This window comes from Aquarana catesbeiana, linkage group LG01 (assembly GCF_042186555.1).
Source record: "Aquarana catesbeiana isolate 2022-GZ linkage group LG01, ASM4218655v1, whole genome shotgun sequence".
Lineage (NCBI taxonomy): Eukaryota > Metazoa > Chordata > Amphibia > Anura > Ranidae > Aquarana > Aquarana catesbeiana.
In genome coordinates, this window is record NC_133324.1 from 916,020,157 (window position 1) to 916,039,079 (window position 18,923).

Genomic DNA, 18,923 nt, shown 5'->3' on the forward strand with positions numbered 1-18,923 from the left:
GAGGGCTGGGTTAAGGAGCAGGTGCCTCGGGATATCATTATTATGGCACCTTACTTTTTCTCTATTGTCCATGGATAGGGATGAGCTTAAGGTTCCAAATGGTAGGGGAACGTCATGTCTATAATAGTGGAATAGTGAAAATGGCATGAGGGTTCCCCCATAATTCACCCCAGGCCCTTCAGGTCAAGTATGAATTTTAAGTTGAACTCAAATAAAACAAAGAAAAAGGTGCAAGCCACCCCCCCCCCCCCAATTATATATATGACTTTTAAGGGGGATCCCCAAGGAAGGTTCCCCCCCCCCATAAAAAAAAAAATACCTGTCCATTATCTGAGCATGCAGCCTGGCAGGCCAGTAAATGGCAGGGTTGACGTGCACTGGTTCTTCCCTAAGAATACAGAATACTGCACATCCCCACAAGCACCAGCCCATTCACACCAGCTCCAATAACACAGTCTAGGGCAGTGATGGCGAACCTTGGCACCCCAGATGTTTTGGAACTACATTTCCCATGATGCTTATGCAATCTGCAGTGTAGTGGAGCATCATGGGAACTGTAGTTCCAAACCATCTGGGGTGCCAAGGTTCGCCTTCACTAGTCTAAGGGAATGTCTTTTTAAGATTTTTATACTTTAACAGGAGAGGGGATAGAGCATGGGACACTCCAAAATTTTTAGCACATAACAATTAGTTTCAAAATAACAAACATGTCATACTTACCTGCTCTGTGCAGTGGTTTTGCACAGAGCAGCCCTGATCCTCCTCTTCTCAGGTCCCTTGCCGGCGCTCCTGGCTCTTCCCTCCTGCGGAGTGCCCTCATAGCAAGCAGCTTGCTATGGGGGCACCCGAGCCAAGCCACTGCTCTGTGTGTGTCCATTTGGACCCAGAGCCGTGACTTGCCCCCGCCCCCCTCTCCTCATTGGCTCACTGACTTTGACAGCAGCCAATGGTGCCCACTGCTGTCTCAGCCAATGAGGAGGGAGGGTCCCAGACAGCCAAGGCTTTCATGCAACATCGTTGGTTCGAGACGGGTCTCAGGTAAGTATTGGGGGCTGAGGGGGGCTGCTGCACACAGAAGGTTTTTTTCTCTTAATGCATAGACTGCAATAAGATAAAAAAACCTTCTGCCTTTATAACCACATTAAAGTGGAGGGCCACCCTGAAAAAAAAATTGCACCAAATAAACATAAAAAAAAAAAAAAAAAAAAATTTGAAAAAAAAAAATTATACTTACCTGAACCCTTGTTGCTAGGCAGTCTTCCTAATCTGCCTCTTCCTATTCTGCGGCGTGTCCTTTTCCTCGGTGAGCGGCCCCGTTGCCTTCTGGGAACTCTGTGTGTTCCTCGAAAACCACGGGGCCATTCACAGGGAGCCGCTCCGCTCGCGCGTGCGCAGTAGGAAAAGTCTCCACTGCCTGTTTCCCTTAGTTAGGATGGCGGTGACGGGACCCGAGAGCCGAGGGACGGGTCGGCCTCGGGCGGCCGACATCGCGGGCACCCAGGACAGGTAAGTCTACTTATTTAAAGTCAGCAGCTACATTGTTTGTAGCTGCTGACTTAAAAAAAAAAGTTTCGCTGGCCGGAATCCCGCTTTAAGCAATTGTTGGTGTTGAACAATCTAATGCCTCTTCTGAGCAGTCTAAGACCTCACAGCTGAAGACCATAAGGCAAGTCTCTTTGGCATCTGGTTACCTTGCACCATGGCACAACTGCTGGTACCCAGTGCAATCTCCAGAACACTGTCACAGGAATCTATTCAGGGTCTGTCATTTTCCAGCATCCTCCAGACACAGCCCAGTGAGTGGGAAAGTCCTTCTCCAGGCCAGATCCCTTGTGGTGAGGTCCTGCAATCAGCTTCTAACAAGGTCCATCCAGACCCTCATCCTTTACACCACTGAGACCTCTAAACAGCTGCACAGTTTATGAGCTGCCTCCACAACCCTCCAACAGAGAGAGAACCTCACTCGCCAGTGCGTCAGACTATTTATTACCTTCCCAGCCTCGTACTGGACAGGTTGAAGCATGATAAAAGTTAGGCTGGTTATTTGCATCTCCTTCCCTAAGGTCTGGAAGCTTCTTCCAGAGGCAGGAGGAAGAAATCAAACAACCAGCCTGTGAAATCCCGAACAGACCAGAAGGAGGCAAAAACTAAATGTACCTAGTGTCTTATGCTAGGAGGATGCTACAAAAAGCCCTTAAATTTTGGTGGGTAAAAATCAGACAACAGAACCACAGTTTGGTATTGGGGGCCAACAGGCAAAAATGAGGAGACAAAAGTCATGGGGGGGGAGGGCGTCCTTCTAAAAGTTTAAAACTTCAGCCCTTCAGCCATACTTACTCAAAGCACAGCCTCTCTGCCATCAGGCTTGTCTGTCATTTTAGGTATTTGTAGGTGCATTCCCAAATTTTTTTTTTTTTCTTTGCTTTTGGATAAGAGTGGTGCAAGAAATGTGGGATGATCGTGTAAAGTGTCTTTGGTGCACACCGTTTTTACATGTTTTTATTTTTTCAAAAATGCAGAAGGATGCTGCGAAAAAAGTTAGTGAACTAATTGCCCCCAACAAGAAACTGTAGGCTTCAACTAATCTCAACTAAAAATATAATGAACCTTACCACCGATAAAAGGGGGAAAAAAAACGAAATTACACAACCACTAAAAAAACTGCCTCCCAAAAGAAATGTCCTAGTGAAAAACATTGAGAGAGGTCAGAATTATTCAGTTCACACACTTTGTCTACTGTGAGGCTGCTGATTGCATTCAAGGGTTGTACAGGGCATTTTGGGTTCATGCTGAAATTGGAGTACCATGATCCTGATCAAAATTCTAAACAAAGGCTATTATATTAGAATTCTGGAAATGTGGGTCCAATTTGAAAATTTCAATGTAAATTCAATTTCTATCATTAAGCCTAGGGCTACATTGGTGATTGCTAGTGGCTTAGTCATGCCGCTAAAGTCTCACGGGATCATTTTTAATGTGGGAGATTATCACAGGGCGGTTTAACAATTTATCGTAAAATGCTGCAATTTAATCCTGTAGCGGAGACTATTAGCGAAAAATCCCCTTTTTTCCCTCCATCATGGAATTCAATAGAAGCAGGAGATTAACTACTGAAAAATTACCCCATTAGGAGATTTTCCCTTTGAAATTAGTATACCCCCTGAAAATAATCTTCTGAGACTAATCTCCTAACAATTGCTGAACAGTTACCGCATGGATGCAAATCATTTGGAATGGCACCCCAACATGTTAATATAAGGTGTAAACAGGTGCTTAGGTTGGATTCATTCCTATGGATCTGTGTTTTCTTTCTTTTTTTTTTTTTTCTTTATTGATTTGTGTAAGTGCATTGTCATGCATTGACATGCACTGCCCTTGTCATTCAAAATGTGTGTCAACGGATCAAAAACAGACATACAGCTGCATACAAGTGTAAACCACCACCAATGAAAAAAATAACATTTAGTTGACATGCATTAGAATAAATAGTAGTAAATAGACCCCTAATGCCCTGTACACACGATCAGAATTTTCGTCGGAAAAACCTTGGATGTTTTTTTCCGACGGAATTCCGCTCAAGCTTGGCTTGCATACACACGGCCACACAAAAGTTCTCTGAACTTTCGACCGTCAAGAACGCAGTGACGTACGACCGCCCTAGAAAAGGGAAGTTCCATACGAATCGATGATTCTGACAATGCGTGTTTTTTTGCGCGTCGGAATTGCATACAGACGAACGTAATTTCCGATAGGAATTTTTTCCGACGGAAAAATAGAGAACCTGCTCTCAATCTTGGAGCATACACACAGTCGGAATTTCCGACCAAAAGCTCACATCGGACTTTTGCTGGCGGAATTTCTATCAGTGGCTGCAGCTAATCAAAGTAGCACAGCGGGAAGGATTCCTTCATCCACCCAGCTTGGGTAGATGGGAGGAATCTGTTCAACCTCTTTGACCAGTCCTGTGGCCAGCCTTAAAAGCCACCGAAAAATCACCTTGATTTCATCTTTCCTATGTTGCTGAAATTTCCCATATTTTCACAAATATTTTTGGAAAATTAAGACTTACTAGTATTTAAAGTCCAGTAGAGGTGCCCTTTGTATGACTGAGCATTTAGCACTGTACCTGTGTGTTTAACACTCTCTACATTTTCCTCTCTTAGACGCCCGAAGAGCTGGAGGATGACTCTGACTTTGAACAAGAAGATTATGATGTGAGAAGCCGAACAAGTGTCCAGACAGAAGACGACCAACTCATAGCAGGACAGAGTGCAAGGGTAAGTGCCCATGAAGCCCGCCCGATGTAACCAGCTGGCTAGTATTCCCTCTGCATGTATCAATATATTCATATTTCTGGGATTTGTAAATTACTTTGGGTCTGGGTATAACTTTGCTCATTATAAAAAAATACTTTTCTTTTTTTTTGTTTAGGATGTACAATTTGGAGCGAAAATATAGTGCTCCATATACAGTACCTTGGGAGTCTAGAATAGATATATATACATTAGTACCTTGGATTACGAGTATAATCCATTCAAGAAGAATGCTTGTAATCCAAAGCATCCGCAAGTTTCCCCATAGGAATCAACAAAAACTCAGATAATTCGTTCCAGACACTGCTTGTCTATGCAGTACCGCATGTGGCCAGAGGTGGGGGGGCACCGGAGACACTCAGAAACACTCGGAGAAGCTCGGAGACCACTCAGAGATGCTCTGACTGTCTCCGAGTGGCTCCGAGTGTCTCTGAATGTCACCAGCGCCCCTGCATCTCTGGCCAAATGCGGTACTGCACACCCCAGAGGCTTGAATCCTGCTTGCCTTGCGAGACAATGCTCGCTAGTTTTGGACAGCAAACTAGCTACTGCACATGTTGTCACGATCACCTTGTAAAACAACCGATTCAGTTTAAAACAGAAATGAAAGGCAAAACATTTGTGTGTAGATATATATATATATATATATATATATATATATATATATATAAAGATAAATACAGTTTTTTCCTCTTTTTTAGAAGCAGCAGCAGCACACTGATCTTCCCAGTGAATGGCTGTGCAGCGGGGGTCGTGTCAGAACAAGTCTGATCATCAGAGGAGGGCGTACTGAGTTCCCAGCATAGCTAGAGAACTGACCACGCTGTGCTCCCCTGCTTAGTGTGGTCAGTTTTTAATAGGAAAGAAGAGTGGCTGTCAGGAACACTAAGGATTTCACACAAAGGAAGCAATACAAAGAGAACAGGATACATTCTCATACAAGCACTTGGTACAGCAGGCACATATCAGGAATATGAAGTGTTGGGGTAACAAACGCTTTAATGAGGCAGAAGCAGTTATTCAGCTTTGCTGCAGTGCTCATGCACTACTAAAAAATAGGCTGACAGGGGGAGCAAGCAGAGTGAAAGAGATATGAGCTTATTGGTCTGCTGCTTCTCCTTCACTGGTCACTCGCAGGCTGGAGGAGGTGACACGATTTGTAAGTGGTACGTAACTACAGTAGAGAAGAATCAGGTCTCTTGTGCTTTGAGGTCGAGGTGTATAAACCTCAGGACTGGATGAACAGAAATACAAATTCTTTAGCAGGAAAAACAGCTCATATATATGCTGTTTTTTTTTTGTTTTTGTTTATTTTTATGTGTAGTTGGCTGTTTGCCCAGAATTTAGCTTTGAAGGAGAACTAAATCCTTTACCCACCTCTCTTTCTGGGATGTGCTATGCCACCAACATCCACAACTTCCCCCTATCTTCATACAGTTTCGGGGTCTTCAGCAATCCTGATTGACTTAGCTGGGATGTCAATGTGAATCCCGCACATGCACACAGGAGTTAATTCATTCCGGCACCAAGCTGTGCTGAGAATGCCAAGAATATACACCTCGCATGCTCAGCTCAGTGTATGTTCTATAACACCTTGCAAGGAGAAATGTAAAGCTGGCCATAGATGTTTTTAAATTTGGCAAGTTCAGTAGCAACTGGCTGTAGCAGTCTCCCCAACTTCCAAGGGCCTGATGGTGACCCCCAGAGCCAGGGAGAACTGACATTCCTCCTCATTCCTCCTCATGGTGCAGGTTACTAGGCATAGTGGGTGTGGTGCAAGGTAGACAGATTGGGCGCAAGTCACTTTTTGTAAAAATGAACAAAGAGATAATTTTTTCTCTTAACAGGAACGTTGGGGAGAGAGGGTTTAGGGCACAGGACACCCTTAGGCAAATGCAATTAAGGCAAACTCCGCAGACAAAGATAGAACTAGGCAGACAGCAATACAGAACGAGGGCCTTTAAGCTGATTGCAGCAATCTGTATCTTGTAACAACTGCTGTCTCCTATGGCAACAACTTCTTGCACAATATCCTACTGTAGATCTTCCAGTTTAACTCACAGTATCCCACTGTAGATCCTTAAGCTCAGCTCGCCGTCTCTCTCAATAGACTTCTTGGACTCTCAGCCACCCTCTGAATTCCCCGAGCTTTAGCCACAGCTAACCGCTGTACTTTATCTTCATGCTTTACTTACAGCTACCCGCCGTACTCCTTCAAGCTTTACTCCGCTGCATTCCCGGATGAGTCTCTACTGAAGCTTTCCCACCACTTCACTGTCACTGTGAAGTGTCTGCTCTGATGCTCCTTCAGAACTTCATCCCTTCCAAACTTGCCTCCGGTAACAGGAGTGGCCGTCCCTTTGTGGCAACTGCTTCTCCTTTACCTTTGGCAACGATCAGGCTCCCCTCGGGCTGAGCCTCTAACACACGTAGTTCCACCCCAAGCTTCGGGTTTAACCTTGGCTGCTCCTCTTTTGCGGAACCCTGAACTGCTGGATAGGCCTTAAGTGTACGTAGCAGCCAGCATGCCTCCTGGATAGGAAGAAGTGAAAATGTCCAAATTGGGCCCAAAGTGTTAATATTTTGTGTGGCCACCATTATTTTCCAGCACTGCCTTATCCCTCTTGGGTATAGAGTTCACCAGAGCTTCACAGGTTGCCACTGGAGTCCTCTTCCACTCCTCCATGACGACATCACAGAGCTTGTGGATGTTAGAGACCTTGCGCTCCTCCACCTTCCATTTGAGGATTCCCCACAGATGCTCAATAGGGTTTAGGTCTGGAGACATGCTTGGCCAATCCATCACCCTTACCCTCAGCTTCTTTAGCAAGGCAGTGGCCGTCTTGGAGGTGTATTTGGGGTCGTTATCATGTTGGAATACTGCCCTGCGGCCCAGTCTCCGAAGGGTGGGGATCATGCTCTGCTTCAGTATTTCACAGTACATGTTGGCATTCATGGTTCCCTCAATGAACTGTAGTTCCCCAGTGCTGGCAGCACTCATGCAGCCCCAGAGCATGACACTCCCACCACCATGCTTGACTGTAGGCAAGACACACTTGTCTTTGTACTCCTTACCTGGTTGCTGCCACACACGCTTGACACCATCTGAGCCAAATAAGTTTATCTTGGTCTCATCAGACCACAGGACATGGTTCCAGTAATCCATGTTCTTAGTCGGCCTATCTTCAGCAAACTGTTTGAGGGCTTTCTTGTGCATGATCTTTTTCTTGTGCATGATCCCTTATGACGTCACTGGGAATGCCACAGGGAAGTCCCCGTCAAGTCCCCGTGCGTCAGTGGGGGGTGGGGTCACCGGGTGGTCCGCCCCCCCATTATTTAAGAACCGTCAGAAGAGGAGAAGCGTCACACAGTGGGAGCCTCCCATCATGCCATCATGTATGCAGAGCGGCCCAAGGAGAAGAAGGGAAGAAGACGCTGCGGAGGAAGATGCCGGACGAGAACACCGGAAGAAGAACCAGAAGAACCAGAAGAACCAGAAGAAGAAGATGGAGGAAGAAACCGAAGGAAGATAGAAGATAGAAGAAAGAGGATAGAAGATAGAAGAAAGAAGAAGCATTTAAATAAAGGAATTGTCAAAAACTGTCTCTTGTCATTTTTAACATTTTTGACAGTTTTTTTGTGAAATGGTACGGGTACTTTTGTACCCCCTTACCATTTCAAACAGGGGGGAGGGCCGGAATCTGGGGATCCCCTTGTTAAAGGGGGCTTCCAGATTCCGATAAGCCCCCCCGCCCGCAGACCCCCACAACCACCGGGCAAGGGTTGTGGGGATGAGGCCCTTGTCCCCATCAACATGGAGACAAGGTGTTTTGGGGGGCTACCCCAAAGCACCCTCCCAATGTTGAGGGCATGTGCCCTGGTACGGTTCAGGAGGGGGGGGCGCTCTCTCGTCCCCCCTCTTTTCCTGCGGCCTGCCAGGTTGTGTGCTCGGATAAGGGTCTGGTATGGATTTTTGGGAGACCTCACGCCATTTTTTTTAAATTTTGGCGCGGGGTTCCCCCTTAAAATCCATACCAGACCTGAAGGGTCTGGTATAGATTTTGAGGGGGACCCCACGCCATTTTTTTTTAAAATTTTGCCCAGGGTTCCTCTTAATATCCATACTGTAGGCAATTTCGGCTTCTAAGACCACCCAGATAGGTTCAGGTAATGCAGGAAGACCTCCGTTGACCCCCAGGCCTGGAGATATCAATAAAGTGACACAGGAGACAGGTTTGCTTAGCCACTTTATGACATCTAATTAGCAGTGGTCAATGATACAGTATATATGTTGTTTGAGGGATGGGAGGAGTTTTACTAACCTTATACATGTCATTGAAATGAAAATAAGTTCAGTTAATATTTAACTATTAGCTGGTGTTATAAGACAAAAATCTTGCATCATTTTTACTTAAAGAATATTCTTTAACAGGTGAAGGACACACTAATCTTATCAAGAACAAACATGAGCTAGGCCAAACTCCATATTCTAGCTAAAATGTATAGGCAACCTTGAGAAGGTTTTCTATAGATAACAACTTAAAGATAATGTGGGTTTCAGTTAAAACTCATATTTGAGTTTTCTCAATTTTCCTGTGAAACATAAAATGGTTTCCTAGAACTAAAATGGAGTCCCTCATGATATGTGCTATGTTCTTTACACATACCAGACCTGAAGGGCCTGGTATGGAATTTAGGGGGCCCCCCCACGTCATTTCTTTTTTTAAATTTTGGTTCGGGGCTCCCCTGTGGGGAATTCCCATGCCGTTTTTATCAATGAACTTTTATGTGTATTGTCGGACCGGCAATTCATTAATAGCCACGAGTAGTTTTAAATGACTTTATTTCCTTTGAAATGTAATTTTGCTGTCAGACTGTTCTAAACATGGAAAACATGCGCCCCTTTACAGGCATACTATAGACACCCATAGACTTTTAAAGGGTGTTCCGCGGCTTTCGAATTTGCCGCGAACACCCCAAATTGTTCGCTGTTTGGTGAACTGGCGAACAGCCGATGTTCGAGTTGAACATGAGTTTGACTCGAACTCGAAGCTCACCCCTACTGGATATGACGACGAATGCGTGCACTCAACTTCTTTGGTTGACCATGGCAAGGCCTGTTCTGAGTGGAACCTGTCCTGTTAAACCGCCGTATGGTCTTGGCCACCGTGCTGCAGCTCAGTTTCAGGGTCTTGGCAATCTTCTTATAGCCTAGGCCATCTTTATGTAGAGCAACAATTCTTTATTTCAGATCCTCAGGGAGTTCTTTGCCATGAGGTGCCGTGTTGAACTTCCAGTGACCAGTATGAGAGAGTGAGAGTGATAACACCAAATTTAACACACCTGCTCCCCATTCACACCTGAGACCTTGTAACACTAACGAGTCGCATGACAGCGGGGAGGGAAAATAGCTAATTGGGCCCAATTTGAAAAATTTTCACTTAGGGGTGTACTCACTTTTGTTGCCAGTGGTTTAGACATTAATGGCTGTGTGTTGAGTTATTTTGAGGGGACAGCAAATTGACACTGTTATACAAGCTGTACACTCACTACTTTACATTGTAGCAAAGTGTCATGTCTTCAGTGTTGTCACATGAAAAGATAGAATAAAATATTTACAAAAATGTGAGGGTGTATTCACTTTTGTGAGATACTGTATATCAGAATACTAGAGATAAATCCATCTTCAAACTTATCTGACCATAGCTAATTATTAAATTCAGTATGACACAGACAGGTAATCAGTAACATTTGAATCTGCAAAACTAAAAAAAATACCAAAAATATATGATGTGAATCTATCTAATAACTTTTTTTAGAAAATATGGTACTTGTATAAAAATAGCAATAATGAATTTCCAGTCTGGCCATTTTAGTACAAGTTGTCGTGGAAACCAGTACTGTCAAGCGAAGTACAACATTTTTATTCTATGATTAGAGAGCCAAGCGCTGTTTGCATATACACTAAATTTGACCCTGATTGAAATTTTAGGAAAACAAGGGTGACCCAGAGAAGTGTTCCTGCATGGATGTCACATTGGAAACAGTGTCTGTTTCCATGCAGCCGCCGCCTCCCAATTGACAGCTATGGAGACGACACGACCTGTGCATCCCTATGCTGGTAAACATGACTACTTGTGAATGAGGGTTTAGATCTCCACATCATAACCGCTAATCATTCTGTAGTCCAGGATAAGAACTTGGAGGGCTCTTTGAGATATCTCAGGAAGTGTGCAGAGGACACAGCAGAGCTCTGAATTTCTGACTTGAAATTCTAACCGCTAACCTAATTGTTAAAATGAACTGTTAAAGAAGAAGTTGATCCGGTCCTCCAGTGGACAACATGCTTGTAGCAATTCGCCCTGTTTTGATAGGTGCTGAGGATGCTGAGCTAGTGTGGTCAACAGTGTGCCCCACACCGTACTCTTCTCTGCTATTCACAAGAGATAAATCTCAAATGAGATCTGATTAAAAGCAAGGAGATGGATGGTGCTAGCTATTGACTTGTATGGGGTCTGTACACACCACATCTAGCTCCCTGGGCATGGGGAAGAGCTTGAACAATTTTTATCCCCAAAACATTCATGTGTATCCCTCCTTAGGCATACAAAGTAATTTTCATAGCTGTCTGGAATGACCAGAAGCACTGAGGATAAAAAAAAAAAGCCTGCAAAGGGGGGTTTGTGATAGCCAAAAAAATTCTAAAACCTACTCCTAGATAACTGACATCAGCTCTTCTTCATTGGAAATATTACAGGGCGTAGAAGGTTGATGTCAAGAGCAACCTTTGCAGTCTTGAATAATACAGTGATAAGCATGGGTTAGGATGTGTAATCTTCACAAACACACAGGTTTTCTATGTTTAAATTGCCTCAGCGACACCCCTATCAGGGCCCCTTTCCACCCCCCGGCCCTATAGCAGGTGTGAGGGCTGCTATGGCTATTGTTACTCCACTGCCTCTAGGCATGCTTGCTCTTTGCTCATCCCTGCAGGAGAGTGGGGACTCTGAGTATAGAGCTTCAGGAAGATGCTTTTTTATTCATAAAACCTTTCTACTGTTAGAAAATGTCTCCAAATGAATTTATCAGCCAACAGACTTGAAATCTAAATTGACGGTCCCAGTAGACCTCCCAGAGAAGAAAGAAGTTAAAGGTAAAAGGTTATATTTGTGAACTTTACTTGGCTATATTAAATGAACCAAGGTGTGTTTGATGTGCCCTTATTCTTTAAACATCTTCAGTGAGGCATTACTGGTAATCTCACTCCACATTTAGAGATCAAAAATCCAAACGGCTAAACTTCTACTTTCATTGTGTCAGTTGCACATTCTATACATTTAATCTAGGAGGTCATAGTAAATAATGAGTAAAATACCTATCTTAAAGGGAACCTGGTCTCCATTTAAAAAATATAAAAGTTGTCTCTAAGTATACAACATAAGACTCCTAGCATCACCTTAATGCTGAAGTCCGGGTATGGCAATTTTTACATTGGTGCAGATTGCACCAATATAAAAATGTATGTGCCATATCTGTTGGATCTCAGTGGAAGCTGGAAATCATTGTAGTAGGCATGGCTGCTCCAGTGATGTCCACTAGTTTCCCAGTCCTGTTCCAAGCAACTGAATTGCTGCTTACTGAACATAGTAGGTTACACAGACATAATTCGAAGAACATTTGCATTTTCTCAATCTCAATTATTGCAAAGTGTTCTCTGGTTAGACGAGGTGGAGATTGTGAAGTCGCTGCCTGTCAGGACCTGGATCACCTGCTGGTGGCACTGTGGTTCCCAAAGAGGAAGTTTGTTGTTTTGGTGTCCACCAGCAGGTGTCTCCCTGCAACCAGCAGATCCCAGTAATTAGTCTCCACCTGATTCTGGCTCCTGGGAGGGTATTTAGTCCCTCCACTGCTATTGCCCTTCGCTTAAATGTTTTGGCTGCCAGCCAGATGCATGCTTCCTGTTAGATCCTGAGCCTGATTGCTGTCTGCTTCCCCCAGCCTTGCACCTATGTCCTGCTCCTTAAGTTGCTCTTGCCCTACATCCTGTACCCTGCTGCCTTGCACCTGTTCTCCTTGTTCCTGATCCCAGTCCTGGTTTCCCCCTTTCCTTACACCTTCAGTTTTACCCTGTGATTGGTGTTCCACATTTCATATACAGTATATTGTATTATAGGTAGTGTGTTAGGTATTTTGTCTTTGGGTTATGGTTCACTTGTATCTTCATATTTTCTGTGCTTTCTGTTTGCTGGTGTTTGGATGGATTTTCGTTTTACTGTAAAAAAAAATCTTACTTTAAATATTTATGGTCTGGTCTCAGTTTCCTAAGTGTAGCCAGGCAGATCTGGCCATCCCTGCTGCTGATTACTAAGACCACCCTACCTTTCCACCTCTGGGTTCACAATACAGCAGAGCAACTGCTTGGCATGGGACCCTGAAGCTAGTGTATCACTGTGCCTACTACAATAATTTTCAGCATCCACAAGGATCCCACAGGTATAGCACATACATAGTTACATTGGTCCAAGCTGGACCAACGTAATTATGTAAAAATTGCCATACCTAAACTTTAGCCTTAGTTAGCCATAAATGCCTCCTCAATTCCACTTTCTGGTATACCGTATTTATCGGCGTATAACACGCACTTTTTCCCCCTTAAAATCAGGGGAAAATCGTGGGTGCGTGTTATACTCTAACGAGCAGGGCCCTCTGATTCCTCCTGTATTGAATTGTATTGTACTTGTACTGTCTGCCCTAATGTTGTAAAGTGCTGCGTAAACTGTCGGCGCTATATAAATCCTGTATAATAATAATAATAATAATATACGCCAATCCCCACTGTCTGAGCTAAAAAAGAGCGAGCGCCACCGAAAAAGAGCGAGCGCCGCAGAAAAAGACCGAGCTGAGTGCTCGGCTCCGCTCGCAGTCATGCTGCCCCACCTCCCTGCCTCCCTGCTGTTTCAGAGAGGATGAGAGGAGCGAGCGCTGCCAAAAAAGACCAAGTCGAGTGTACTGTGTACTCGGCTCGGCTCCGCTCGCAGTCCCGCCCAGGTCCTATGATGGACATCACACAGGTACAATGGCGGGACTGCAAGCGGAGCCGAGCCGAGTACACAGTACACTCGGCTCGGTCTTTTTCGGCAGCGCTCGCTCCTCTCATCCTCCCTAAAACAGCAGGGAGACGGGGCGGCGTGACAACCCACAGGCTCGGGGGCAAATTTAAACAAATGTTGCAAACAGCAACACTGGGCAAGGCTGCTCTGGGCAAGGCTGCATATGACAATGGGCAAGGCTGCAAATGGACACTGTTCATTCTGCAATGATGGACAAGGCTGCAGATGAACACTGATGAGGCTGCATTGATAGGCATTTAAATGTAAGTTTTTTTCCTTAAACTTCCCTCCTAAAAGTTTTTTTCCTTAAAATGCCCTCCTAAACTTGGGGTGCGTGTTATACGCCGGCGCGTGTTATACGCCGGCGCGTGTTATACGCCGATAAATACTTATTTTGGCATGAATCTCTGTAATTTCATGGTTTAACCTTGCTATCTGGCCATGAAGGCAGTCTCATTGGAAAGAAAGGCAGTAGAGCTCCAAGCAGCAGAGCAGATAGCTCTAATACTTGGTACTTAGAAGGTAGGAAAGTGATTGGTATATGTATACCGGTGTCAGAAAAGCAATAGGCACAATGAAGCCAGTGTAAATTTATGGAAAAGTATATTCATGACTAATTTTCTCAGCAAAAGTGGTTACACTTGAAAACTGAGTCAAATAGTTTATCCCTCTCATGACTAAGCCTATTTTTGAAATTTGGTGTTTACAAGTTAAAATCCATATTTTTTGCTAGAAAATTACTTAGAACCCCCAAACATTATATATATCAGAGAATCTAGAGAATAGAATGGAGATTGTTGCAATATTTTATATCACACTGTATTTGTGCAGCGGTGTTTTAAACGCAATTTTTTGGAAAAGGGACATTTCCATGAATTTTAAAAAATACAAACAGTAAAGTTACCCCAATTTTTTTGTATAATGTGAAAGATGATGTTACGCCGAGTAAATAGATACCAAACATGTCACGCTTTATAATTGCACGCACTCGTGGAATGGCAACAAACTATGGTAGTTATGAATTTCCATAGGCGACGCTTTAAATTTTTTTTTACGGTTACCAGGTTAGAGTTACAGATGAGGTCTAGGGCTAGAATTATTGCTCTCGCTCTGACGATCGCGGCGATACCTCACATGTGTGATTTGAACACCGTTTACATATGCGGGCGCGACTTCCGTATGCGTTTTCTTCGCTGCGCGAGCTCGCGGGAACGGGGGCGCTTTATTAAAAAATTTTTTTTTACATTTTTTTTTTTATACTTATAAATTGTGTTTTAAAAAAAATGTTTTTTTTTTTTTTTTACTTTTATTGCTGTCACAAGGAATGTAAACATCCCTGGTGACAGTAATAGGTGATGACAGGTACTCTTTATGGAGGGATCGGGGGATCTGCACTTCAAAGTATTCAGATCGCCGAAAACGGCGATTATGAATACTGTGTATTTTTTTTAAATTCAGCGCCATTGGCAGCCGAGTAAACGGGAAGTGACGTCATGACGTCGTTTCCGCGTTTACAATTAGAAGGCTGGAACGCAGCCATTCATGGCTGCGCTCCAGCCCGCCCACAGCCGCCGGAGGCAGCCGATTGGACACTGGGTCTCCCGACCGCACGGGAGGCCCGGTAACAGCGGCGGGAGGGGGGGATGTCCCCTCCCGCTCCCCCGGTATAACGGCCGAGCGGCTTTTAGCCTTATCGGTTGTTATATACGGATAGCCGATCGCCCGCTCGAAACAACGGTACTGGGATGATGCCTGCAGCTGCGGGCATCATCCCGGTATAACCCCCGAAAGCCAAGTACGCAGATGTGCGTATGGTCGGCGAGAAGGGGTTATAAAACCACTACCTTGCTGCTGTTTGTGACGCTGCTAAGGAGATTCACCATCTCTGTGTTCTACTAACTGGAATTGAAAGGAAAAATCCAAAGTTTGAGTTATCATCAGAAAAGTAATAGAGGGGAAATCTTCCAATGGGGACACTTGTTCTGCTCATAGCTCTCCAAGAGGACATTTTCCTCACATTGTAGAAGATCCTCGAGTACTGTCCGTATTACTTTTTTTATTTCCGCTAATATAAAATAAGGCAATGTAACCCTGATGGCAGGGTCGGCATTAGTATAAGGATTCTCAGGTAGCCTCATTAGGGTGCCAGGATGGGGAAAGTGGGGGGGGGGCACTGGCATAGCTTGAGGGGTAACAGTGACGACCTCCCAGTCACATTCGATTTTACACCAAGGCAGGAATGGCGGTATTTAATGGAAGCTTCCTTCTCCTCCTCTCCCTCCCACCAGAATTCAGCATCTGCAGGAGGAAACACAGGGGACCAGTTCCAGTAAATGCTGCCCCGCACTCCTCCTTTCCAGGTTCCCCTACCTTCTTCTACCCGGGCCCCCCTGTTTGCTCCCCTGGTTCCACCCCCCCCTCCTCCAGCACTTCTGGCTTCCCCTCCTCTCCCACCAACTGCTGTGGGGATCCTTTCAGGAAGGAGAGCGGGGTAAGGCACTGGCAAATATGTCATTTATCGACCTCTTCCTTTTCTGAATGAAAACATTGCCAGTCATTCACTATGTTCAATCATAACTGAAGCCTAGTAAACTGTGTTTGTGAATGAGCAGGGAGACTGTGCAGAGATCTGTGTAGACAAAAGAACCTTACACTGGCCCTGCCTGAAGCACATGCTTTGCTGCACAACACAGCACAGCACAAAGCATGCATTGTGGTGCATTACATCCAAAAAACTCTTTTTTTTTTTTTCATCAATGTGTGTCGGTAGCCAATTACAAAACAAATAGCAGCCTTAAAGCAACACATGTTAATGAGGAACACAACAAGCGCTTTTATGCATGTGCTAAAGCAACACACAAAAATGGCAAAAGTGTTCATGGGCCCTAAAAAACTATACACTATCAATAGCACTTACTTGAAAAATATTTCATTCTAATTTTACAGGAAACACATAGCATATATAGTTGCATTGGCATCATGTTGTTGGTTGGGGTCCCATTCTAAAGGATAAAGACAAAAAGTGCTTTTGCAGTTTTTAGAACCAGGTGAATGTGGCCCTTTGTAGATCCATCATGGCCTATTAAATGGTTATCCTGCTAAATTCTGACCTCTTTTCCGTTTGAGTTTGCCAAACATGCTCTAGAGTGTTATTAATGGTGCTCAATCCAAAACTACCCATATTCAGCACCTGGTATAGGAGATTCCAAACATATAGATGAGTGTTTGGTTTACTTTTTTTATCATCCCAGATTTGTTTTGGTAGATTGCTATTTCTAGTTTTTCTTTTTTTTTTCCCTCTGCTCTGGGCACTTCATGTTCTCTTTCAGCTTGTAATAGAATTAAAATTTCACCTGCGGTTGCCGTTGATACACAACTGAGGATATTTTATATATTATAAAGCTTTACTGATGGTAGCAGGAGAGAGAAGAGATAAATCAGAGCAGTTTTAGGAGATTAACTTCTTCTGTGCTGTTAAAGCTGAGGTTTAGTTAAAAAAATGTTTTTCCTCTACAGCTTTAGATACATTACTTACCAGTAATGAGGTATGCTTCATGATGTGCAGGCTGCTGGTTTCTGTGGAAATCTTCACTACGGGGCTGCCCTGTCCTCTTCCTGCTGCTGAACTTTCAGCGCTGTGGGGGGTTAACAGATTCGGGTCTCTGGGTTTTAGCTGCACTACAGATGACCCAACGGGAACACAACTCCTCCTGCCCTCTCCCCCAATGAAAAAAGTTATTTAATTGTTTGCTCCTCTGCTCCCTAGAAGCAAAGGGGAATTTGAGGGCTGTACGCCAAAAGTAATGCACAAGTGGGCAAAACATTTTAACTAACTTATATAGGTTGTTCACATGTCACATGTTTGTAGACTAACTCTTCCTCTATAGTAATTCTTCTTCTTTATTCTTCTTTCTTCTTCTTTCTTCTGCTTCTTTCTTTCTTCTCCTCCTCCCTCTTTCTTCTTCTTACTTTCTTCTCCTCCTCCCTCTTCCTTCTTCTTTCTTTCTTCTCCTCCTCCCTCTTCCTTCTTCTTTCTTTCTTCTCCTCCTCCCTCTTCCTTCTTCTTTCTTTCTTCTCCTCCTCCTTCTTCCTTCTTCTTTCTTTCTTCTCCTCCACCCTCTTCCTTCTTCTTTATTTCTTCTCCTCCTCCCTCTTCCTTCTTCTTGCTTTCTTCTCCTCCTCCCTCTTCCTTCTTCTTTCTTTCTTCTCCTTCTGTATTCCAAGAAAGCACCATGCTGTCATTGAGTTCTTGATGAACGAAAGGCTCAGGTTGTCCAACATCCATAGATCCATCCACAAAATGTTTACGGAGCAGACACTATTGACAAAAGCAATGTCTTGTCATTGGTGACTCTTGTCAATGGTGCCATCACTGTAAACATTTTGTAACCTTCTGTGGATGCCGGACACCCTGCACCCTTCCTTCATTAAGAACTTAATGACAGCACATCTTCTGCTTGAAATCCAGTATTCAGATGTGAGGAAAAAGAAGAATTACAATAGAGGAAGAGTTACTCTACCAACATGTGAAATTTGGACAACCTACAGTGGGGACGGAAAGTATTCAGACCCCCTTAAATTTTTCACTCTTTGTTATATTGAAGCCATTTGCTAAAATCATTTAAGTTCATTTTTTTCCTCATTAATGTACACACAGCACCCCATATTGACAGAAAAACACAGAATTGTTGACTTTTTGCAGATTTATTGAAAAAGAAAAATATCCCATGGTCCTAAGTATTCAGACCCTTTGCTGTGACACTCATATATTTAACTCAGGTGCTGTCCATTTCTTCTGATCATCCTTGAGATGGGTCTACACCTTCATTTGAGTCCAGCTGTGTTTGATTATACTGATTGGACTTGATTAGGAAAACCACACACCTGTCTATATAAGACCTTACAGCTCACAGTGCATGTCAGAGCAAATGAGAATCATGAGGTCAAAGGAACTGCCTGAAGAGCTCAGAGACAGAATTGTGGCAAGGCACAGGTCTGGCCAAGGCTACAAAAAATTTCTGCTGCACTTAAGGTTCCTAAGAGCACAGTGGCCTCCATAATCCTTAAATGGAAGATGTTTGGGATGACCAGAACCCTTCCTAGAGCCCTCCGTCCGGCCAAACTAAGCTATCGGGGGAGAAGAGCCTTGGTGAGAGAGGTAAAGAAGAACCCAAAGATCACTGTGGCTGAGCTCCAGAGATGCAGTCGGGAGATGGGAGAAAGTTGTAGAAAGTCAACCATCACCGCAGCCCTCCACCAGTCAGGGCTTTATGGCAGAGTGGCCCGACGGAAGCCTCTCCTCAGTGCAAGACACATGAAAGCCCGCATGGAGTTTGCTAAAAAACACCTGAAGGACTCCAAGATGGTGAGAAATAAGATTCTCTGGTCTAATTAGACCAAGATAGAACATTTTGGCCTTAATTCTAAGCGGTATGTGTGGAGAAAACCAGGCACTGCTCATCACCTGTCCAATAGAGTCCCAACAGTGAAGCATGTTGGT

General features: G+C 44.1%; 1 protein-coding gene across 3 annotated transcripts in view; it reads left to right on the plus strand.

The window, feature by feature from the left end:
• Window positions 1-18,923, plus strand: part of LOC141120431 (catenin alpha-2) — an 863,441-nt gene that overhangs the window by 552,289 nt on the left and 292,229 nt on the right. For all 3 annotated transcript variants that reach the window (XM_073611011.1, XM_073611012.1, XM_073611013.1), the window contains one exon: window positions 4,164-4,277. In XM_073611011.1, the coding sequence (XP_073467112.1) occupies window positions 4,164-4,277 (114 nt within the window). The remainder of the gene's footprint in view (window positions 1-4,163; window positions 4,278-18,923) is intronic.